At 37.0% G+C, this 26,178-nt stretch overlaps 1 protein-coding gene across 5 annotated transcripts in view; it reads right to left on the bottom strand.

Annotated features, from left to right (window-relative positions):
- The window catches only part of USO1 (USO1 vesicle transport factor), a 92,021-nt gene that overhangs the window by 35,768 nt on the left and 30,075 nt on the right, over positions 1-26,178 (bottom strand). For 2 of the 5 annotated variants that reach the window (XM_021938505.2, XM_021938507.2), the window contains exons 4-9: positions 22,084-22,160; positions 19,076-19,087; positions 7,026-7,126; positions 6,637-6,739; positions 6,424-6,479; positions 3,092-3,212 (exon numbers count right to left, since the gene is read on the bottom strand). In XM_021938505.2, coding sequence (XP_021794197.1) covers positions 3,092-3,212; positions 6,424-6,479; positions 6,637-6,739; positions 7,026-7,126; positions 19,076-19,087; positions 22,084-22,160 — 470 coding nt within the window. The remainder of the gene's footprint in view (positions 1-3,091; positions 3,213-6,423; positions 6,480-6,636; positions 6,740-7,025; positions 7,127-19,075; positions 19,088-22,083; positions 22,161-26,178) is intronic. The other 3 variants (XM_021938508.2, XM_021938506.2, XM_021938509.2) reach the window with 2 other exon arrangements.

Below are 26,178 nucleotides of genomic sequence, written 5' to 3'. Positions count from 1 at the left end.
CATTTGCCATGTGTGTATCGTTTTGGTGAGATGTCTGTTCAGATCGTTTGCCTATCTTTAAATGGGGTTATTTTCTTATTTTTCAGTTTTAACGGTTCTAAATATATTTTAGATACAAGTCCCTTTTCAAACATGTGTTTTGCAAATATTTTCTTCCAGTATGTGAAGTGTCTTTTCATTCTCTCAACAGAATCTTTTGCAGGACACAAGTTTTCAGCTTTAATGAAGTCTCATCTATCAATTTTTTTTCTATGGATCACACTTTTGGTATTGTATCTAAGAATCAATTGTTTCATTCACAAACCTAACATGCTATTTGCACTGGTTATTAATTAAATACTATATAAAACTACCAAAATATGTGTGAAAACAGTTATTTTTCTGAAAATTAAATTTAAGTCTTTGGCAAAACTCAATGAAAGGAAGTCACTAAAAATACAGCTGTTAAATATGGATAATACAATTCTAAAAGACAGAGAAGTAATTTTAAAAACCCAGAAATATCCTGCAATCTATTTTAAAGAAATCAAAATGCAAATCCTACATGATATATTATAGGTGTGATGTATGCAAGGAAGATGATGAAAAACTTTAATCAGCATACTCATATCCAAAGTAGTAGTTCTGGCCCTATTCCAAAGACGAGTACATAAATATACACCTTTATTTTATTACATTTAACTTTAAAATGCTTAAGGTGCACATTTTAAATGCTTTTAAAGAATTCCTGATTTAACCAGACCTAATCTCTCCAGATTAGAGGCTTCCTTACCTCCTATTGATGAACCACGGGGCTCCTCATCTTATGAGGAGGAACCATTCTATCTGCCTCTTAGGGAGGACCATAAATATCTATTAAATTATTGTCTGCCATTAGGACCATCGGAAGGCTTTGAAGGAAAAAGCATGTCAAAAGCCCTCACTACAACTAGCAGGCCTTCTTTCCAGCGTGCATCTTAGTGAACCCTAGAGCCTTAATGGCCACTAATCACTCACAAAGAGCCACTGAGACTTGTCTTAGCAATTAGGAAAACTTAGCAAATTCTACCTTTCCTTAAACCCCTATTTTCTTCAATTGCCTCCAAAAATGTACACCTCCCTGGTCATCTCTGCTTTCCCAGTTTTTCATTTTACAATAGTTTGCATTTCCCCTCTCCCATTTAATCTCCTTTCACACCCTTTCATGATGCCATTGCCAACTCTCAGATATTGGTTAATAAAACACGCTATAACCTCAATTATATCTTGAAATGCTCCTTTTCTTTAAAGAATCTGCTTTATCTTGCAATGTTCTCAAGTGAAAGTAATTCATGTTCTCAATCCCATGTACCTTAAAGTCAGTATGTTGAATCTATGACCCTCCCGCCCAGTGTACTTTCAAGAGACCACAGTTCCTCTACTCTCATAAAATACTCCTGTTCCCTCGAGGCTTGGCTATATGGCTGTACCATCTCTTATTACTTCTCATTACAGATATGTAACAAATTCATAGTCACCATCCTTTGACCACAGAAAACATCACTGGCATCTTGCTCAAAGTCTTCTTTCTCTAAGCTCTGCTGTCATACTTAATTTTAATTTCAACAGCAACCTGTCTAATACCTAGACCACTCAGTTTTTTTTGCCTCATCTTTGGCGATAATCCTCTCTTACTAAAACCTATTTTTGCCGGGCGCGGTGGCTCACGCCTGTAATCCCAGCACTTTGGGAGGCCAAGGCAGGTGGATCACGAGGTCGGGAGATCGAGACCATCCTGGCTAACACGGTGAAACCCCATCTCTACTAAAAATACAAAAAATTAGCCAGGCGTGGTGGTGCGCGCCTGTAGTCCCAGCTACTCGGAGGCTGAGGCAGGAGAATGGCGTGAACCCAGGAGGCGGAGCTTGCAGTAAGCCGAGATGGTGCCACTGCACTCCAGCCTGAGCGACAAAGTGAGACTCTGTCTCAAAAAAAAAAAAAAACCCTATTTTTGTGGCGCAAGTATTTTCAACACATTTTTTTCTATGGCTTCCTTGAATCTCTTAGTCCATCAACCAGATGCCTTTCTCCCTACTTTTAGAAACCCCCTTCTGTTTTTATTTCCTTCCCTATCTGGCTTAGATTATAGAGATCTTCATTTCTTCCACTCTACAGGAGTGGAATATACTCTGTTCTCTTGTCTCACTGTCTTTTCATAGCACCCTCCCAGAAAAGGCCCAACCCTGTGAAAAACTATGAGTTTTGTTTCTATATTTGCACCTAGGCAGCTGAGTGCTGCTAGGGGAGAAAATAAATTACATACTCAAGTAGTTTGTGCTGTTGTAAAATCATGGTGAATACCCTTAATGGGGCCCTTATCCCCCGCTTTTTCTTTTTTGAGGCAGAGTCTCATTCTGTTACCCAGGCTGGAGTACAGTGGTGCGATCTCAGCTCACTGAAATCTCCACCTCCTGGGTTCAAGTGATTCTTGTTTCTCAGCCTCCCAGGCACCTGGGATCACAGGTGTTTACCACCACGCCCAGCTAATTTTTGTATTTTTAGCAGAGATGAGGTTTTGCCATGTTGGCCTGACTGGTTGTGAACTCCTGGCCTAAAGTTATCCACCCACCTCGGCCTCCCAAAGTGCTGGCATTACAGGTGTGAGCCATCAAGCCCAGCTGGGGTCCATATCACTTTGAAAATCTTCCTAATTATAATAGTTAACTAGCTCTCTTATTCTCCAAAAGACTATTTCTAACCTTTCCCATTAATTGTCAATTGTGTCTTCCCTATTCACAAAGTATATAATTCTGCCTTCAACTCAACTCCCTATCATCAAATCTGCAAAAGGACATGCATAATAATCTATAGCTTCAGAAAAATAGAAGAAATGTAGCAATGCAGTATTTGAAGAGATATAGGTGAGATTTTCTAAATGAGGAAAGACGCCAACCTAGATTGCAAAAGCCTAACAAATATGAAACAGGACAAAGAGAAATCGATAGTCAACATGCTATAGTGAAAGAAAAAGAGTATAAATAAGAGTTCCCATTTCTCCCTCCAACTGTACTCCCTATACCCTAACAATTTAGTGAGGACAAAAGGAATGTCTTCAAATTTCTTCATACTATACCTCCATCACTGTTCCCCTCCTCTGAAATAATGTCCAGTAGTCTCTCAAAAGCATTTTCAAAAGCAACAATTTTCTGGATTGCACCATTGCTTCTTGTTAGTGCCTGCAGTAGTAAGACGCCCTATACAGAAGAAAGAGAATGTTTAGTGTAGTACAACATTTATGAGACATTTTAAAATTACTTCAAAAATCACAGAATTTTAGAACTGGCAGGGATTTTGCAAGTCCAACTCCTTTACTTTATACATAAGGAAAACAAGAACAGAATAGTTAAGCAATTTGTCTCCCTAAGGTTATAAATCTCAAAGAGACAGAGACTAGACTAGAATCCTCATCTAACAATTCCTAGGTCAGTTATCTTTCAACTTTATGATATAAATACGCTAGAATTCCTTTATATTCATTAACCACTACATAGCTTTCATTGTAGCTTAAGAGTTGAGCATGAAAGTATCTGTCTCAGGAATGTCACTGCACATGCTTCAAAATAGTAATAATGAAAAACTTGCAATTCAATAACATAAATCAACGAACACCACCAAATTCTAGTAGAGAAAGTTCAGAAATTCTTGTAAATATCTGGCCTCCAAATCCCCAAAACTTGATTCTAAGTCAAAAGAAAAAAGGAAGATGAAAATTGATGCTTTACGAATGGCATGTCCAACACAAGACAATTCACAGCAGCCTTTGCCTCTGACTTCCAGTTTTTCTCAGCTCCTGGTAAGCTGGATATAGTTTACATATTTTATAATCTCTTTATCATTCAAGAAAAACTCACTATTCCCATTTTTGCTTATTTTGGTATTAAGCAATTTATGAGCCCCTAAGTGTTAAATAATAGCATGATGGTAAAAGAGACAAGAAATATTTTACGAAAAAAGCACAGATATTATTGTAGAGGAAGAAGAATAGCAAATAGGTAATAAAAAAGTCCCACAGAGGCAAACCAGCTGTTGGCTATCAGTACTGAGTAGGTAAGTATTCATATAAGACAAAAAATGCCCATGACTTTATTGGGCTTATTCCACTCATTTTCTTGTCAACTTTCAACATTAATATGGGAGAAAAAGGTGAAAAGTTATTTTTGGATGTCAAATTCTCCCACTTAATGCTGCCAATTTCAGTTTAACTACTAACAAAGAGAAGAAGAAATACAGTGGAGAAAACATTTAGGCTCTGAGTTAGATAAAGTGGGTTTAAAAACTGGTTGCCCAAACACTGCCTGTTCCTCAAAAACTAATGAAAAAAAAAAAAAAAAAAAAACTGGTTGCCCTACTGACTAGTTGTGCCAACTTTAAGCAAATTACATGAATTTATAGTATACTCATGTAATATCTCTGTCACAGGTTTTTATAAAGACTAAAGGAGATAAGTTCTACAGAACCCACTAGCTTTCAAGGTCTTAGTATATTTTAGTTTCTTTTCTCTTTATCCTCTTGAATAGGTTTATCAAAATAAAAATACATGGTTACAAAACATGCAAAAACCAAAAATCTAAACATTACAACAAAAACAGAACTTAATCTGCGATCATAAAATTAATAAAAACCAATATAAATAGACACGTATTTCTCTGTCTCAAATAAAAGTTGAGGAAAAAAGGTTAGGAGCAGAATAAAAAGGTAAAGAGTTAAAGGAAAACAGGAGATTTCAGAATTAATTCAGTTATTATTATTATTTTTTTGAGACAGAGTTTCTTTCTTGTTGCCCAGGCTGGAGTGCAATGGCACAGTCTCGACTCACTGCAACCTCCGCCTCCCAGGTTCAAGTGATTCTCCTGCCTCAGCCTCCCAAGTAGCTGGTATTACAGGTGCCCGCCACTTTGCCCAGTTAATTTTTTGTATGTTTAGTGAGACGGGATTTCACCATGTTGACCAGGCTGGTCTCAAACTCCTGACCTCAGGTGATCCACCCATCTCGGCCTTCCAAAGTGCTGGGATTACAGGTGTGAGCCACCACGCCTGGCCTAATGCAGTTATTTTTAAAGAGCACTTTTATATCTGAAAATGAAAATAAGTGGTAATGAAACTAAATGATGTGGGGAGACGTAATTTATGATTTGCATGATATCCTCTTATTTAAACTGTGGGACATGAAAAGAACAGAAGCTTTAAAGATACACAATCAGATTTTAGTCAAGGAAAGATATCCCAAATTCCTAATAGATAGATAACTATTTAAGTAAGACAATTCTTAAAACATGACATTTAAATACTAAAGATAAAAAATGTCCTTCTCGTAAGTTACATACTATATTAAGTTCACTACCTATAATACTGAATCGATACACATATTACAAAATTTTAAGTACAACAAATTTTAAAAACTGTATCCACAGACTGAGTTAAGAATGCTTCAGTTTTGTCTCTGCTTTGTCATTAACCAGTTATAAGGCTAAGAGCAATCCAAATGATATTTACTAAGACTTATGATGAAAAACTTGTAGGGCCAATACCATAAATAAAAAGATGAGTAAGATATGGCTAACAAAGAACACTTAACTTCACTTGGTTCTATGGGTCTTGGGCATTTCACTATAAATATGGAGACTTAATTAGCTTGATATGATCTCCTAGCTCCAGAATTTAATTTTTCTAATTGCTATTTTAAGTATTACAGAATTTTTATGAAGTTATAGGTAACAATAGAGAAAAATGCTTATGCAACAAAACATAGAGCATCAATACAAAAATATTCACTTATATGCAAATATAAAATAAATCAGAATGGAAAATAAGTCCAGAGCAAATCACGCTCCATGATTAACAAGGCAAATCCTTAGAAATACACACTCAATCAAATAAGGGCGAGGATTCCAAACATAATGCTTTGTTGGGTTTACACAGTTCAATGTCTGGAGGTATCTCCTCTACTCTTTAGGAGGAAAAGGAAATTCTGGAGGTAGAGTTTGGTGTCAAATACAACCTTTCAGCAGATAGTATAAGAAATCCTAAACTAATGAAAGAAATAAATTTGAACGGCAAAATGGTTTGTCTAACCCAAAATACTGGATAGCCAGAAAAGAATGAAACAATGTGGCCTTGTATACAACTTTAAAAGGTCATTACTCCAGCCAGGCTCAGTGGCTCATGTCTGTAATCCCAGCATCTTGGGAGGCCGAGACGGGAGGACTGCTCGAGCCCAGAAATTCAAGACAAACCTGGGCAACATAGAGAGACCCCCATCTCTAATTTTGAATTAAAAAAAAATTTTGTTTTTTTAAAGTCATTACTCCAACTTTCTAACTCTAACTTCCTAAAACTCAACAACAAGGATATGCGAGAGAAAAAAAAGCCACATATTTTTGTATTTCTTTTTCAAATTTAACTTACGTCATTACGTATAACTTCCCTGGAATCCGCTAGTAAGTCCATCAATCTTGAAACACCTAGAACATACAACCATGTGAAAAATGCTGGCAGACCAAAAATACAAATAGTGACTCAAATTATTAACAATTTACTAACACACCATTTCAGTCCCTTTCTCTAGGAAATGATACTCATGTTTTAATCAAAATAATATAAAACAGGTAAGTCACTTACCCATAGGACTGACTAAAATAATTTGTTGCACCTGAGGCCCTAGTTGTTTTAAAAGAGAAGTAAGGAGCTTCACACCAGGCCAGCGGACATGGAAATCAAACTCCTGCAATATGAGAATTTAAAATATTTAACATCTATAATTCACATTTTCAAGAAAAACATCTTTTCCACTAATAGTAATTTGTACCAGAAACTACAAGTAAAACACGCAAGTTTAGCATACTTTAAGTGATTACATAGTTCTTGAAACATGCATGTGGATCTCTTGTTATAATACAATAAACTTCACTACCTTCAAAGATATATACATGTTACTTCCTCAATAACAACCAAAAGGCAACAAAAGCAGCTTTATTAAGATGACAAAAACATCAAGGTTCCCTATTTACCTCCAATAAAGATAACAGAAGAGTGACATTTTCTTGCTGCTTAATGAAAATTTCTGTAAATTGGCTTCCCAGATCTTCACTCTGTCTTGTGGAATTTTCTTCTGTAATATTCAAAAATAAAGAATCTCAATTTAATAGTAGGTTATTTTTAATTATCTTTTCATTGAAGAGTTAAGCGTAAATGATAATTTTCCTGGTAAACAACTCAACACTGGAATAGTGTGGCTGGCAGCAATATCACAATTATTATGTAAAGCTATATCCTTAAAATAATGTTCAAATTCATTTAAATACATTTTATTGGTTAAATATTTAAATATGATATCTAAAAAAAGGATATTTAAATATTCATATTTTCTCAAGGACATTTTTAAGTTACCCTTCTATTACGCATAAGGAAACAACTTGGGATAGAAATAGTCTATCTAGAATGTGGTAGTGGTTACACTTTTGTATACTTCTGCCCAAACTCAGACTACAATTCAGACTAAATTTTATTGTATATAAGTTGTATCTCAAAACCCTTGTCCCCAAAACAATATTGAACATATAGTCCTTGCTGATTGTTAGTGTTACTGGGTTAAATAATTTAATTATGAAATTAAACCAATCTACTCCAGATTTCTCAGTATCTTTTGCATATATATCTCCTACAAAATTCTTTGGCAATAAAATCAGAATTTGACATCTAGTTTCTTTATTGTTTAAAGGATTTTACATTTGTCTTTAGTGTTTAAATGTCTTTTAATTAAAGTATTTGTTGTTTCAATGTACTACGTCAAAAAAAAAAAAAGTAAAAGATCACAAAAAATGAAAGCAACAACTGTCAAAGCAAATTACTTAAGATCTGCCTGTATTATAAACTCAAATTAGAGATGCAAGCATACTACTTCCCATTCTCTCACTCACACCAGACACAGCTAATTAATCACAGCACTGGCTGAGCATCAGAATCCTTTTCCATATAGTACCCCAGTAAGTGACTATAAGCCAATGGAGCTGGCAGTCAAGATCAAACCCATTATCCCTCAGAAAGTTCTTTTCTAAATGTGAGGAAAAAAACCAGCAGATGACAGGAAAAGCAACAATCCAAGATTGACAGTCAGACAGTCATAATCCCATCTAATTGTTTACAGAGGAAAAAGAAGAGACCAAAAGTAGAAATGAAATGTTTTCCAATTGATTAATTACCTAAATATGCTGGGTTTATCCTTCAGAAACTCCAAGAAATATTTCTCTTAAAGAATTCACTGCTTTTGAGCCTGAAAATCATATTATTTAAACAACAACAACAACAAAATACTTTAGTTTTAAAAGGATTACTCTGGTTGCTATGCTGAGAACAGAATGTCACTGAGTAAGGAAAAAAGGGAGACAGGTCAGGAAGCATTACCAAGATAGTCACGTGAAGGTGGCTTAGACCTTAGATGTCATAATTTTTATTACAAGGGAATATGATTTGCTGACATGTTGCACAGAGGAGTGTGGAGAGTCAGGAAGAAAGAAAAGGAAGAGTGATTCCAAGCTTTTGGTCTAGAGAACTAGAAGGATAGGGTTGCCATTTACTGAGACTGGAAACACCATGGGAGAAGCAAGCTGGAAGTATACAGAGAATAAGAACTTTAGTTTTGGACATATAAAGTTTGAGATATCTTATAAAAATCCAAGTGGACATACCAAGTAAGAAGCTGGATAAATACTAATATAGATATCAGTGGAGAAGTCTGTGTTGGATACACATATTAGAGTGGTAAACATATAAATGATATTTAAAGTCACAAGACTGGATGACAAAGTGCAACTACAAAAACCTTATAGCTAACATCATACTTAATGGTGAAAGACTGAATGTTTTCCTCTTTAAGATCAGAAGGAGGCAAGAATGTCCAATCTCATCAATTCTAGTCAACATTGTACTGAAGATCCTAGTCAATGTCATAAGGCAGGAAAAAGAAAAGGCATACAGATTAGAAAAGAAGAAGTAAAACTGTCTTTATTTACAGATGACATGTTTGTCTATGAGGAAAGTATTATGGAATCTACAAAAGAGCTAATAGAACTAATAAGTAAGCTTAGCAAGTTGCAGGGTAAAAGGTCATACACAAAATTAATTGTATTTCTATTAATAGACACTAGTAACAACAATTAGAAATTAAAATTCAAAAAACAGTACCACTTACAATAGCATCAACAAAAACATTTGACAATAGGTGTGCGCTACTTATACTCTGAAAACTCCAAAACACTGCTGAGAGAAATTAAAGAACAGGCCAGGCACAGTGGCTCCCACCTGTAATCCTAGAACTTTGGGAGGCTGAGGTAGAATTGCTTAAGCTCAGGAATTCAAGACCAGCCTGGGCAACATAGTGAGAACTTGTCTCAACAAAAAAATAAAAATTTAGGCTGGCATGGTGGCACATGCCTGTAGTACCAGCTACTGCGGAGGCTGAGGTGGGAGGATCCCTTGAGCCCAGGAGTTTGAGGCTGCAGTGAGCTATGATTGTACCACTGCACTCTAGTCTGGGTGACAAAGTAAGACCCTGTCCCAAAAAAGGAGAAAAAAAAAATAAAGAAGACCTGCAAAAATAGAGATATACTGTGTTCTTGTATTAGAAGTGTGCAATATTTTTGTGTCAGTTTTTCACAAATTGATCTACAGTCAACAGAATCCCAATCAAATTCTCAGTTGGCCTTTTCTGTAGAAATTCATAAGCTGATTCTAAAACTGGTATGCAAATGCAAAAAACCTAACAGTCAAAACAATTCTGAACAACAAAGTTGGAGGACTTAACACTACATAATTTCAAGATTTATTATACAGCTACAGTAATCAAGATGATGCCACGTACAGATCAATAGACGAGAACAGAAAGTCCAGAAATAAATCCATTAACTCAAAATGGATGATGGACCTAAGTGTGAAACTAGAAATTAACTACAGACCTAATTGTTTTTTTTTTTTTTTTTTTTTGAGGCAGGTCTCCTCTGTCGCCAGGCTGGAGTGCAGTGGCAGGATCTCAGCTCACTGCAAGCTCCGCCTCACGGGTTTCACGCCATTCTCCTGCCTCCAGCCTCCCGAGTAGCTGGGACTACAGGCCGCCACCACGCCCGGTAGCTTTGTATTTTTAGTAGAGGCGAGGTTTTCACCGTGTTGTAGGATGGTCTCGATCCTGCGGCCTCCGTGATCGCGTCTCGGCCTCTAGCGTGCTAAGGATTACAGGCTTCTTCCCAGCGCCCGACCTGAACCTAATTGTAGGAGTTATAAAAGGCCGAGGCGGTGGCTCAAGCCTGTAATCCCAGCACTTTGGGAGGCGAGATGGGGGATCCACCCGAGGTCAGGAGATCCCGAGACCACCCTGGCTAACCATGGTGAACCCGTCTCTACTAAAATACAAAACTAGCGGTGAGGTGAAACTGTAAGTCCCAGCTACTCGGGAGGCTGAGGCAGGAGATAGGCGGGAACCGGGGTGAACTGCAGTGAGCTGAGATCCGGCCACAGCACTCCAGCCACAGGCGACAAATGAACTCCCTCTCAAAAAAAAAAAAAAAAAGTTATAAAAACTTATTTTTTTATTTTATTACCCCGAGGCAGTCTGTCTATACCAAACTGGAGTCAATCTTTGATCTTGGCTCACTGCAAGCTCCTGAGCTCCCAGGTGCAGCCATTCTCCTGCCTCAACCTAATTGTTTCCCGCCACCAGCACTTCCAGTGCTCTAACCCCCAGTATTTTTATTAGAGGCAATCGGTGTCTCAATCTCTGACTTGTGATCTACCCTCTACCCAAAATGCTAAGGATGCAACGTGGCTCCACGTGCTTAACCAAATTATAAAACTTTTAAAAGAAAACATAGTAGAAAATCTTAATTATGGTTTGGCAAAGTTTCATAAATAAGATACAAAAAGTCTACATTATAAAAGGAAAAATTGACAAAATGGACCCAATCAAAATGTTATTTTTGCTATTCCAAAGAAAGAAATGTCACAGAAAAAGAAAAAAAATTTGTGAAATATATGTCACAAAGGACTTGAAAACAGAATACATGAAGAGCGATTATAACTCAAGTGTAAGACAACCCAGTAAAAAACAGGCAAAAGATCTAAATAAAACACTTCACCAAAGAAGAAAGATATATGGATGACAAAATAAAATAAAATAAAATAAAATTCACATACGTTGTTTGACATCCACATTCATTAAGAAATTACAAATTAAAACTACACTGGGAGGCCACTACACATGTATTAGAACAGTTAAAATTTTAAAAAAGTTAAATCATACCCAAATGTTGGAGGAAATTATATGGAAAAGAACTGGAACCTAAAACACTATGGGAGGAAATGGAAAATGGTACAAACACTTTGGAAAATGTTTTAGCAGCTTTTTATAGTCAAACATAAACCTACTATATCAACAGCATTCTCTTCGCAAAATGCATAGATAATTTTATAAATGTTTATGGCATTCATAAACAGAACATAAAAAGATTAAATTACAAAAGAAAATATTTGGTAAAAACAGACCCAATCAAAATTTGATAACCAAAAACTGGAAATAATCCATATGCTAATGAGGAGGATGATACAACAAAATTCTACTCAGCAATAAAAAAAGAATGAACTACTGATATACAACATGGAATAAATTCAAAATAATTATGCTGAGTGAAAGAAACCAGATGTCCCCCCACAACCAAAAAGAGAATATACTGTATCATCTCACTGACATAAAACCCTAGAAAAATACCTGTACAGACTAATCAGCAGTGACAGAAAGCAGATTGTGACTGAAAGGGGGCCAAAAGGAGAAGCTGTAGATTACAAACAACTTTTGGATGGGTTCACTATTTTGGTGGTGGTGGCGGTGGTGGTGTTGATGGTTCCACAAGTTTATACATATATCAAAAGTAATCAAATTATTTACATATGTTTGTTATTGTACATTAATTAGATGTCAATAGAGCTGTATGTGTGTTGGGGGTTATCTAAGTAAAGCTTTGAGTGAATATTTGAATATACAATGATGAACTTCAGTGGAGAGGTCTGGGTTGGACATATACATTTGAGTGGCAAGCATATAAATTACATTTGAAGTTACAAGCCTAGATGAAATCAACAAGGGAGGGAAGGGGGAAGGAAAGAAATCTGTGCCTTGTGGCATTCCAATGTTAAGAGGTTGGGGAGATGAGGAGGAAAAATGTGAAGGAGACAAAGAGTAACCAATGAAAAAGGAAGAAAGTCAGGAGACTTTGGAGACTGATAAACAAATGAAGAAAGTATTCAATGAGAAAGAAGTGACTGACTGTCAAATACTAATGATAAGTAGAATCCCCTCTGAACTTAACTTTAAGAAATAGAAGTACATTACTAACACAGGTAGAGGTAATTTCCATTCATTTACAAAATGACTAGGGTTGAGTAGTTAAATACTTTACTGAGTAGCAGTACAGTATAATGGAAGAAGCTCACAAAGATTTTTGAGTAAGACCAGTTAAACTCACATTCAACCACTTAATAGCCACGTTACTTTGGGCAAGTAGCCTAACTCCGTCAAGTCTTGGTTTCCTTATTTGTAAAATGGAGATAATGTCTTCACATGCGGTTTTCTGTGAGGATTTAAAATAAGTAAAACATCTAGCATAGGGCTTGGTAAATAGTGTGCTCAATAAATAGAAGCATCGTCATCATCACCATCGTCAAAATCATCATCCCCAAGACAGGATTTCTCAACCTTGGCACTACTGACACTTCTGGCCAGGTAAGCCTTTGCTGTACTCCCCATGCAGTTTAAGATGTTTAGCACTGTCTCTGACCTTACCCACTAGACGCAGTAGCACTGTCTTACTTCCTCTTAGTGTGACAATGAAAAATGTCTCCAGACATTGCCAAATGTACTAGGAGTGGAGTGGGGTAAAGGAGGGTAAATTGCCCTCACTTGAGTACAGTGGTCCTAAGATTTACAACATAAGCTATATATGTATTACTAAATTTTCAAGTGAAACAGAACCTAACAATCTTCCTTTGATGATTCAGAATTTTGGATTCTTATAAGGTTACCATTAATAAGTATTATCACCAAGATGCAAAAGATGAAAGAAAAAGTATATCCTGTATTTCCAGAAAGTTGTCTGTGAATAAGTCTTGATATTTTACCTTATAGTTTTCTGTTTCTCATAAAAGTTATACGCAACCTATCAAAAAAAGTAACTGAGTTTATGATTGGACTCTAAATAAAAGTAAACTGACTGTATTTTAATTAAAGTTTTATTTTTTAGGTTAGTGGTGGCTTCAGAAGAATTATATTGGGAAGCAGTCACTATTTCCACTTCAGGAAAATAGGTAGAGAGGATAAAAGGATAAAAATGCAACAAAACAAAACAAAAACACTAAAAGTACACTTGAACGCTATCATGTTACTACATAATCACAGATATATTGAGGATATTGAGTTAAGGTGGCACAGGGTTGATGCTACAAAGGCCTGATAATAACCATAAGGAAGCCTAATACTCAAATATAACCAGAGTGGATTTAAGGGACGTTCTCTGCTACAGATCTGCTTAAAGGATTTCCTGTTGTTCCTTTGTGAGCTGATAAAATTGTGTCCTAATTACTTACACATGCTTGAAGGTAAAATCTTGCTTGGTAAATTATGATTTTCAAAGCTCAAAGGTGAACTCATGAATGGAGTTGAAAAACAAACAAACAAAAAACTGGTACCAGATAAGTAGCAAGAACTGCACAACCTTCCCATTTTATTTTATTTAATTAATTAATTTATTTTTTGAGACGGAGTCTTGCTCTCTCTCCCAGTCTGGAGTGCAGGGGCGTGATCTCAGCTCACTGCAAGCTCCGCCTCCTGGGTTTACGCCATTCTCCTGCCTCAGCCTCCCAAGTAGCTGGGACTATAGGTGCTTGCCACCATGCCCGTCTAATTTTTTGTATTTTTTTTTAGTAGAGACGGGGTTTTACCGTGTTAGTCAGGATGGTCTCGATCTCCTGACCTCATGATCCACCCGCCTCGGCCTCCCAAAGTGCTGGGATTACAGGCATGAGCCACCGTGCCCGGCCACCACCCTTCCCATTTTATTTACAAGTTGACAGACTGATGGAAAAGGAGACTGTGAAAAAATTGGAAAAGATATGGGAACTTGGGAGCTCACAGAATCTTTTGAAAACTTTCATCTTTAGAATCAGCTATGAACAGAAGTCTTGATTGCCACAGTATGGTAAATGCTACGTACCCAATAAGATGTCACAAGAGCTAGTGGGCTAACGAGCCTACCTTGTTTTTTAAGCCACCCCAGAACCCTAACAAATCGTGGCAATGTTAGCCAAATTCTAGTGAAACTGTATAGATAAAAAAGCAGATAAAGAAATTATACAAAAAGGGCCCATGGGGAATGCATGTCAAATGCATTGCTCTCCAAATACATCAGAAATCTATGTTCAAAAGACAAGTAATATTCTCTCTCAGAATTGTCTCTCTCTAGAAATTAAAATCACAGCAACATTAACTTAGTCATGGGTGCTTTGTAGGGCTATTTTCCGTTTGCATATAGTCATATTTGTTGAATGGGATATATAGCTTAAAAAATCATGTGTTTGAAAATAATTTATAGTATAAGTATTTTTATCTCAGTGGTGTGAAGATAGTAGAGAATGAAAACTTGACTATAAACAAAAGACAGTAATGGGAGTGAGTGAAGCAGGCTAACATTAGAGGATGGGGAGTATATGCCCTATCTAAGGAAAACAGCAGTTACTCAATTCCAGCTGCCTGTTGCCATGTAGGAATGCAGATCCAGGTATTGTCAATCTTCAGGTTTTTAAAAAATGAAGTCTAAAATACAAACATTGACACAAAGCTCCCAATTTATAATACTGGCAACTTAGTCACATTACTTAAAATACTATATGGGTCAAACAGCCTTGCTTATAAGACAGACAATGCCCTTGGGTCAAAAGTTTGTGACCTCGTGAGAAAAGCTAAAAATTATAGTTATTGACATTTGGGAAAACATTAAAAATTACAAATTTTAAAAGGAAGAAAAAAACCATATACAGACTTGATGGATTCTTCCCCTAAAATGTATTTTAAAATACTGAAATATTTTTATGTATGTACACACAAGCAACTAACCAAGCCTTGGTTAGTATATTTCAAAACAAAGGATAGTATGGCACGTTAATAAGTATGTGGCAGAAGTAAGCCCCTGTGGACAAATATATTTGGATTAAAGTTGAACAGGTTTCTTCACTGCAGGCTTCTCAGCACTTACTAGACCAGTGTAAACTTTATGAAACTTCAGAGGGGAACACAGTATTTATGTTTATTTAACTATGAACCCGTTTTAATACAGAGCACTCTCTAGAACTTCTGTGCTATGCTTCAAGGAAGTCAGGTCTAATACTAGAAAAAGTTTAATTCAGTGTTTGCCCTGGGCACAAGCAAGTAACTCAGCAAGAAGCAGAGTTAATATCTTTTATTCTGTAGCTATATTGTATAATATGCTGTAGCTTATTGGTATAGAATTAAAATTTACATTTTGAATTGAACTAGTAAAATATGGTCCTATTCCAAGGATCAATTGTTCCTTCTGGTTTAACACTGTCAATTTTAAAAAGTGTGAGATATACGCCATTTCTTTTAAGTTAGTCATAAGACAGCACTTCTGAACTTTAATGAAGTATCCCCAAATTAGCTAAGCAATTAAGGTAATACACAAAGCTTTCAATGTAGCAGTAAATTAAGCTACAACTACTATAAACTACTACACTAATATCTAAAAGTTGTAAACAAAAACTAGAACCATGAGAAATTATACCTATTATATGTGTAAGCAAAGGCATGAAACAAGTAAACCCATCTTCCCTCATCAGTAATCATTAGATTACAACCTTTAGAGCTAAGTTTTTTATAGCCTACAGTTTATATACTATATTGTGTATTTATAACCTGTAAAAGTAAATGACCTTTTATTGTAAGGTAAATGAAAAAAATAAGACAAAAATGAAATGGCCCTTTGTTACCATAGTAAAAATAAATTTAAGATAGGCATGTAAAATAAAAAAATGCCCATTCTAAGTACTTACACAGATGCTCCTCAACTTACAATGGGGTTATGTCCTGATAAGCCCATCATAAACTGAAAATATCATAGGTTGAAAATGTATTTAATATGTTTAACCTACTGTAAATGTGCCCAGAACACTTACATTATCCTACAGCTGGGCAAAACATAACAGAAATCCTATTTTATAATGAAGTATTGACTATCTCATGTAATTTGCTGACTACTGTACTGAAGGTGAAAAAACAGAATGGTTGTATGGGTACTCGAAGTATAGATTCTACTGAATGCATATTGCTTTCACACCATCGTAAGTCAAAAAATCGTTAAGTTGAACCATCATCTGTATAGCTCTGGATAGTTTTCAGGCCTGTTCATATTACTGGCATTTAAGTACACATGCATAGATACATTTACTCTTAAAATGTATTTCTAGTAGTACTTTTTCCAGAGATGTAAACAATGTTTAAAAACATTTCTGGATCTTCTCTTTGGAAATCTACTTTATACTAAGTTCACAACCTATATTATGAAAAAAGGAAATTGCTTTACAAAACGAGATATCCTAATAAAAAGAGTCCTAACTCAGAGTGAAGAAGTATCAAATAATCTTCGTTTATACTGGTAGTTAATTAAACAGGTACACGTATACTTTTTTTTATTTTTTGAGAAGGAGTCTCGCACTGTCGCCCAGGCTGGGGTTCAGCGGCATGATCTCGGCTCACTGCAAGCTCCGCCTCCCAGGTTCACGCCATTCTCCTGCTTCACCCTCCTGAGTAGCTGGGACTACAGGCGCCCGCCACCAAGCCTGGCTAATTTTTTGTATTTTCAGTAGAGACAGGGTTTCACTGTGTTAGCCAGGATGGTCTTGATCTCCTGACCTTGTGATCCGCCTGCCTCGGCCTCCCAAAGTGCAGGGTGAATAACTGTGCCTGGCCAGGTACACATATACTTTTTAACATTTATCTGAATATTCTATAAACTAGTTATGTGAATTATATGATTCAATGAAGAACCCATTTAGAAAAATAAAGAAAAATTGGCCATAATTTATTGAATTAAAAATCTAAGAAATACTTAAAAAAAAAAAAAAGGAAGGAAAAAATGTATTAAAAAATATTGTTCTGGTTGGGCACGGTGGTGGCTCACGCCTGTAATCCCAACACTTTGGGAGGCCAAGGAGGGAGGATCATGAGGTCTGGAGATCAAGACCAACCTGGCCAACATGGTGAAACTCTGTCTCTACTAAAAATAGAAAAATTAGCTGGGTGTGGTGGCGCGTGCCTGTAATCCCGGCTACTTGGGAGGCTGAGGCACGAGAATTGCTTGAACCCAGGAGGCGGAGGCTGCAGTGAGCTGAGACTGTGCCACTGCACTCTAGCCTGGCAACAGAGGGAGACTCTGTCTCAAAAAAAAAAAAAGTAAAATTGTTCTTCTACTTACTCAATGATACCATATGTTACATCATCTCTGGGCTTCCATTTTCTCATCTTTAGAAAGTAGAAAAATACCACCTACCTCACTGGCTGCTATGAGGATTACATAAGATAAACATGAAAGGACTCGATAAGTTTTAAAGCTCTCTATAAATATGATATCACAAAAATAGAAACAACTACTGATCTTTACCATCCAACAAGGAAATAGCTTGACAAGAGTCAAGGCACAATGCTCTGGTATCATCTGAGGTCAAACAAAGGATTCGAACGTCACAAAAGGTAATGCTTCATACTTTAACAAGTTAGTTTCTTTGTTAGTATTTTTATTATATATAGGCAACTTTGTTATATACCTTTTAAATACTGCTTTAGGTAAGAATATTTCCTTCTTCATTTAAAAAAAGTTAAGCACCTCAAGAAAATTAGTAAAACAAAACAAACCAAAAAAAACTTAGTTACTTTAGTTATGAAGAAAACAAATATCAATGTTAAAAGTAAATGAAACTTGAAAGAGATTAGAGAGAATAAAAAATTAGTGAGTTCTATGAGTTAATGTAAGAAATGTCAATAACTAAAACATCATTACTGAGCATGCATTATTTTAAAGGGACAATATCAATATACATTCTCTGAACTAGAATACCTTCCAGTTCTTACTGAATATAGGTAATATGGGTATACATATTCAAATATTACTTTTAAAGATTTTTATTTTTATTTTTTTTAGAGGCAGGGTTTCACTATGTTGTCCAGCCTTGAGTGCAGTGGGTATTCACCGGTGCAATCATTACTCACTGCAGCCTTGAACTCCTGGGCTCAAGTGATTCTCCCACTTTAGTCTCCCGAGTAGTTGGGACTACAGGCATGCACCACTGCACTTGGCAAGTATTTTTAAATGAACTGTCTAAAAACTTTTTTTCCAGGAAGGACATACAAAGTAATTTTGGATAAATTGTCCTACCAGAGAAAAAGCTTTAATTTTTATTTATTCTTCTTTTTTTTATTTTTGAGACGGAGTCTCACTCTGTCACCCAGGCTGGATGGTGCAGTGGCACGATCTTGGCTCACTGCAACCTCCGTCTCCTGGGTTCAAGCAATTCTCCTGCCTCAGCCTCCCAAGTAACTGAGATTACAGGCACCACACCTGGCTAATTTTTGTATTTTTAGTAGAAAGAGGGTTTCACCATGCTGGCCAGGCTGATCTTGAACTCCTGAACTCAAGGGATCTGCCCGCCTTGGCCTCCCAAAGTGCTGGGATTACAAGTGTGAGCCACCACGCCCGGCCAGAAAAAGCTTTAATTTTATTTAAAGATGCCCTAGAATATTTTATGTGTTCTGGACAGTAAACAGATTTAGTAGCTGTAGAAATAATAGTAATGTAAGTTTATTAAATATTCCTTTTCAATTAAAGAATTCTTACATAGTAAAACAAATTTCAGATTTTTTACCAGCCAGAAGAAACAGTACTTGACAGTGTCCTTTTATATTATCAGAAACTATGCCTAAGAGCACCATGCATATGTAAATGCAATCTTTTACCTTCAACATCATCTGAAAAGGTAGACAAAAATAAATAAATAAAAAGCGGGTGATAAAGACAACAGTTTTTTTAATGTAGTAGTATACACAGTAAAATAGGAGCTTAAAATTAAAATGTTTAATAAGCTACATAACCCTTTGGAAGAAGAGATCCATATTTACTTTGGTCAAATATCTCAGATATACTAAAAGAGATTTAGCATATGCTATATTTTTAGGACTAGGAGACAGATTTATCATTAGAAGGTTGCAAAATAGTCATAAAGAACTCCAAAATGTAGTTCATTATATCAGCTAAGAATTACCATTTCACAAAGCAATAAAAGCAAAGTATCAATAACAGAACTGAAGGACATGTCTTAATGTCTATTTTTATTTTTATTTTATTTTATTTTTGAGACACAGTCTCCTTCTGTCGCCCAGGCTGGAGTGCTATGGTACGATCTTGGCTCACTGCAACCTCCGCCTCCTGGGTTCAAGTGATTCTACTGCCTCAGCCTCCTGAGTAGTTGGGATTGCAGACGTGTGCCACCACACCTGGCTAACTTTGATAGTTTTAGTAGAGACAGGGTTTCACCATGTTGGTCAGGCTGGTCTCGAACTCCTGACTTCGTGATCTGCCCGCCTTGGCCTCCCAAAGTGCTGGAATTACAGGCGTGAGCCACCACATCGGCCTATTTTTTTTTTTTTTTTAAAGACAGAGTCTTGCTCTGTTGGCCAGGCTGGAATGCAGTAGTGCAATCTTGGCTCACTGCAACCTCTGCCTCTCAGGTTCAAGCGATTCTCCTGCCTCAGCTTGTCAAGTAGCTGGGATTACAGGTGTGCAACACCATACCCGACTACTTTTTGTGTTTTTAGTACAGACGGGGTTTCTCCAGGTTGGCCAGGCTGGTCTTGAACCCCTGACCTCAAGTGATCCACCCTCCTCGGCCTCCCAAAGTGCTGGGATTACAGGCGTGAGCCACCGCGGCCAGCCCAATGTCTACTTTTTAATTGACTCTTTCAGGATGACTACATTTTCAGAAAAAAAAAGGTCCTTAATAAAACTGATTCTATTACTGTTTATCCAAAGGATCATATTTGGATGCTAAATTAAAGAGCCTAACAACACAAAGAAAAAATGAAACAGGTGGGCTTAAACATGATTATAACATGATTTATTTTTTTTTTATTTATTTATTTTTTTGAGACGGAGTCTCGCTCTGCCGCCCAGGCTGGAGTGCAGTGGCCGGATCTCAGCTCACTGCAAGCTCCGCCTCCCGGGTTCACGCCATTCTCCTGCCTCAGCCTCCCGAGTAGCTGGGACTACAGGTGCCCGCCACTGCGCCCGGCTAGTTTTTTGTATTTTTTAGTAGAGACGGGGTTTCACCGTGTTAGCCAGGATGGTCTCGATCTCCTGACCTTGTGATCCGCCCGTCTCGGCCTCCCAAAGTGCTGGGATTACAGGCTTGAGCCACCGCGCCCGGCCTATAACATGATTTATAACAAAGACAACCACCTAAAAAATATTGTTGCTACAAATTTTTTTTAAGAACAGAAAAAATTACCCCAGCAAATTAACTAGAAAAAGAGTTAAATTTTTAATCTGAAACAACTAAGGGGGATAAAAGGAAAGAAAAGAATGTAATTTTTAAAAATGTGTTTGAATAACTGTGTTGTATCTAACTTTCTCATTGTAGAAATAACTAGGGAAAATAAGTATCTTTTGCTTCAAAGTATATTCTTGTGTGTTTTGTATATATGTATTGTCATGTGACTGACAACCTTTTTTCCATGGGTACCAAATTACATTTACTAAATATTTTTCACCCTTAAGAAATTAATAAAGTTAAGCTATAGGATGGATAGATATGGAGAAATTTGCTAAAACAAATTTTTTTTTAATGAGATGGGGTCTCACTTACATTGCCCAGGCTGGTCTCAAACTCCTAGGTTCAAGCAATCCTTCCACCTCAGCCTTCCAAAGTGCTGGGATTACAGACATGAACCATAACACCCAGCCAAAATAAAAGTTTTTTAAAAATAGTATTTATGTCTAAGAAATTGTGACTATGCAACATGACGCAGTTTCAGATGTTCTCAATACTAGTATTCTGTGAAGTTAACATTGACATATATTCCTGCTCTATCTTTATTTTAATAAAAAGAGCAAGGTCAATATGTATCTATACTTCTTTATTATCTGTCTTCTCAGAATTTTGAGAGATCATATAATTTCAGTCTAAATTAGATTTATAAAATGTATGAATATATCCACTGTTCTGACTTTACAGAATAATGAAAAATCTACTATGTCCTACTGTAACAGCCAATTTGATATGACAAATACACTCTTCAACAGAACTGTGAAATGTTACTGCATATGTTTTGCAACATATAGGACAAAATGTATACAACTTCTAATCAAGCTTCACACAGTGACAATAAATAAAAACAGACAACTTTATGTTAAGTGTGCAGGCATTTAAAAAAAAAAAGAAAATGAATGTGCCAAAGAAACGTGTGGATTTCAAACTGATTCATATCATTGTTCACCAGACAGACATAATGTAAAGAAAAAAATCTAAATTTAATAAACTGTTGCACTTTATAAATTAATATAAGTCCTACATAAAAATTTAAGTATTTATTAGGAAAAACCCTCTAATTTTATATTGCTCACTAGATAATAATATATATTTTCAATCAATAGCCATAAATAATTATTTAATCCAGAACTGGCTAATATGCATACTGCCTAACTAAAACCAAACACAAGTGGGGAAAAACACTACTTACAAAGAAGGATCTTATTCCATCTCACTATAATGTTACGATTTACACACAAAGCAATCATCCTAAAGATACTTTTCTAGATCTAAGCCTATGTGTTTATTAAATTCTTTTAATGAAAAAAGTAAAAAAACTTACACATTTATAAAATAAGTCCAACTTTAAAACCAGCAAAATTAGCACAACCCAGTTAATTTTATGTATAGAAAACACAGTAAAAATAACTGGAAACTTACCTACTTCTTCTTCTTCATCATTAGATATTATATTATATAGTGTGTCCAAAGCATAACCTATTATTTCAGAATCCGAACTGGAAAAAAGAAATTATTACACTTATACACTGCTGATGAGAGTGTAAACTGTTATGACCATTTTTAGTTATTTAGCAATTTTAGAAAATTCCATTTCTAAAGGCCTATTCTAAGAAAATATCAGAGTGCAAACTGTAAAAAAGGTGTAATTAATATCAAAAAGTAAGTAAGTAACATCAAAAAGATTAAAATACTTGACAGTAAACTTTACTAAAGAAGTATAAGACTACTACATGGAAAACTACAAGACATTGTTGAAAGAAACTACTTAAGGCCCAAATAAATAAAAAGATATGCTGTGTTCATGAATAGGAAAAGAGTAATATATCCCAACTTAAGTCACAGATTTAACATAATCCCTGTCAAAATCCTAACTGCTGTTTTTGCAGAAATTGACAAGCTAATCATAGAAGTCATATGGAGATGCAAGTCAAACAATCTTGAAAATGAAGGACAAAGCCAGAACAGCCAAAACAATCTTGAAAATGAAGGACAAAGCTGAAGAACTCACACTTCCCAGTTTCAAAACTTACTAAGAAGTTACAGTAAAAAAGACTGTGTGGCACTGTGATAGAGATAGACATGTAGATCAATAAAATAGAATTGACAGTCTAGAAATAAACAGTAATGTTTATTTCAATTAATTTTCAGTAAAAGTGCCAAGACCATTTAATGAGGAAGGGATAGTCTCTTAAACAAATGGTGCTGGGTCAGCTAGATAGCAACACACAGAAGAATGAAATTGGGCCCCATCTCACACTATAGATAAAAATTAACTCAAAATGGATGAAAGACCTAAATATAAGTAAGAGTTAAAGCTATAAAACCCTTAGAAGAAAACACAGGCTTAAATCCTTACAACCTTAGATTAGGCAATGGTTTCTTAGATGACACCAAAAGCACAAGCAACAAAAGATACAGCAGAGAAATTAAACTTCATCAAAATTTTAAAATGTTTGGCCGCATGTGGTGGCTCAGGCCTGTCATCCCAGCACTTTGAAAGGCCAAGGTGGGTGGATTTGAAGTCAGGAGTTCAAGACCAGCCTGGCCAACATAGTGAAACCCTATCTCTACCAAAAATACAAAAATTAGCCGGCCATAGTGGCACACACTTGTAATCCCAGCTATTTGGGAGGCTGAGGAATGAGAATCTCTTGAACTGGGGAGACAGAGGTTGTCATAAGCCAAGATAAGAGATGTATCTAGAAAATATATATATACATACATACATACATATATATAAAATAAAAAAGACAAGTAGGTCAGATGTGGTGGCTCACACCTGTAATCTCAGCACTTTAGGAGGCCAATGTGGGCAGACTGCTTGAGCTCAGGAGTTCAAGACCAGCCTTGCTAACATGGCAAAACCCCATCTTTACTAAAGATACAAAAATTAGCAGGACGTGCTGGTGCATGCCTGTAATTCCGGCTACTTGGGAGGCAGAGGCAGGAGAATTGCTTGAACCTGGGAGGTGGAGGCTGTAGTCAGTTGAGCTCCCACCACTGCACTCCCGCCTGGGCGACAGAGTGAGATTCCATCTCAAAAAACAAACAAACAAAAAATAGAAAGACAAGTAACCCAATTAAAAATGGGTAAAGGATATGAATAGACATTTCTCCAAATGGCCAATAATCACAACACTGTCAACATCTTCAGTCATTGGGAAATGCAAATCAAAATAATTAGGAAACGAGGCTGGGCTGGGCACGGTGGCTCACGCCTATAATCCCAGCACTTTGGGAGGCCGAGGTCGGGGGGGGGGGGGGGGGGGGGGGCGTCGGGGGGGGGGGGGGGGGGGGGGGGGCGGGGGGGGGGGGAGGGATCGCCTGAGGTCAGGAGTTCGAGACCAGCCTGACCAATACGGAGAAACTCCGTCTCTACTAAAAATACAAAAAATTAGCTGGGAGTGGTAGGTGCATGCCTGTAATCCCAGCTACTTGGGAGGCTGAGGCAGGAGAATCGTTTGAACCCAGGAGGCAGAGGTTGTGGTGAGCCAGATTGCGCCACTGCACTCCAGCCTGGGCAACGAAAGCAAAACTCCATCTCAAAAAAAAAAAAAAAAAAGAAAATGAGGCAGGGCGCAGTGGCTCACACCTGTAATCCTAGCACTTTGGGAGGCCAAGGCGGGCGGATCACGTGAGGTCAGGAGTCTGAGAGCAGCCTGGCCAATGTGGTGAAACTCCTTCTCTACTAAAAATACAAAAATTAGCTGGGTGTGGTGGTGCATGCCTGTAATCCCAGCTACTTGGGAGGCTGAGGCAGGAGAATCACTTGAACCCGGGAGGCGGAGGTTGCAGGAGCGGAGATCGTGCCACTGCACTCCAGCCTGGGCAACAGAGACTCCATCTCAAAAAAAAAAAAAAAAAAAGAAAATGAAATTAAGAAATACCACTTTATACTTACTAGGATGGTCATTTTTTAATAAAGGTTAATAACAAGTGCTGGTAAGAATACAGAGAAATTGGGACCTTCATACATTGCGGATGGAAACATAAAATGTTATAGCCATTTTATACAAGTATTTATACTCTGTAGTGAACAGAGTTTGGCAAGTCCTCAAAAAGTTAAACAACTTATCCCATGACCCAGCAATTGCACTGCTAGGTACAGAACACAGTGAAATGAAAATGTACGTCCTTACAAAAATCAGTACATGAATGTTCATAGCAGCATTACTCATAATAGCAAAAAAGTGGAAATACCCAAAATGTCCAACAATTGATGAATGGGTAAACGAAATGTGGTATAACTACACAAAAGATTATTCAGCCATAAAAAAGAATGATGTACTAATACATGCTGCAACATGGATGAACCTTAAAATACTATGCTGTCGAAGAAGCCAGAAACAAAGGCCACATATGGTATAATTCCATCTATATGAAACGTCCAAAACATTCAAATCTATAAAGACAGAAAGTAGATTAGTGGTTGCCAAGTATGCGAGAGGGGGTGGGGGAGGAAAATAGAAAATGACAGATAATGAATATGGGATTTCTTTTTGGCATGATGCAAATGTTCTGGAATTAGAGAGTGGTGATGGTTGTACAATTTTGTGAATATATTAAAACCACTAAAATGTACACTTTAAAAGAGTGAACTTTATGATATACAAATTATATCTCAATTTTAAAAAGCCATTGAGGTATCATGGTTTTGAAAACATCAGTGAGAGACAAGTTTTGGGCCCTGAGTATGGGAGTTAGGAGAATGAGTGGTCTCTCCTTAAAATGGTTATAGAGGGCTGGGCGTGGTGGCTCACACCTGTAATCCCAGCACTTCGGGAGCCCGAGGTAGGTGGATCACCTGAGGTCAGCAGTTCGAGACCAGTCTGACCAACATGGAGAAACCATGTCTCTACTAAAAATACAAAATTAGCCAGGCATGGTGGTGCATGCCTGTAATCCCAGCTACTCGGGAGGCTGAGGCAGAAGAATTGCTTGAACCCGGGAGGCAGAGGCTGCGGTGAGCCGAGATCGAGCCATTGCACTCCAGCCTGGGCAACAGGAGCGAAACTCTGTCTCGGGGAAAAAAAAAAAAAAAAAAGGATGGTTATAGGGAAGCAGACCCCACAGCCAGATGGGGTTTCAGGTAATGCCAAGAAAGGGAACAAAACTTTGTTTCACATAGCTGAAGATGAAGAGGGTTCAGCATAAGGATTCTTAGCATTAGTTGTATAGGTAGGAGAAGAAAGATGGAATAGTAATGAAGATGAGAATGTGGAGAGAGGAGATGGTTGTAGAATATAGACCTCTGAGGCTGGGCACAGTGGCTCATGCCTGTAATCCCAGCATTTTGGGAGGCCGAGGCAGGCAGATCACAAGGTCAGAAGATTGAGACAATCCTGGCTAAGATGGTGTAACCCCATCTCTACTAAAAAAAAAAAAACAAAAAAAACCCAAAAAATTAGCTAGAGTAGCATGTGCCTGTAATCCCAGCTACTTCAGAGGTTGAGGCAGGAGAATCGCTTGAACCCGGGAAGTGGAGGCTGCAGTGATGCAGTGAGCTGAGATCGT

Source organism: Papio anubis, chromosome 3 (genome assembly GCF_008728515.1).
Source record: "Papio anubis isolate 15944 chromosome 3, Panubis1.0, whole genome shotgun sequence".
NCBI lineage: Eukaryota > Metazoa > Chordata > Mammalia > Primates > Cercopithecidae > Papio > Papio anubis.
The sequence above is the reverse complement of the archived record's forward strand: the minus strand, read 5'-3'. Positions and strand labels throughout refer to the sequence as shown.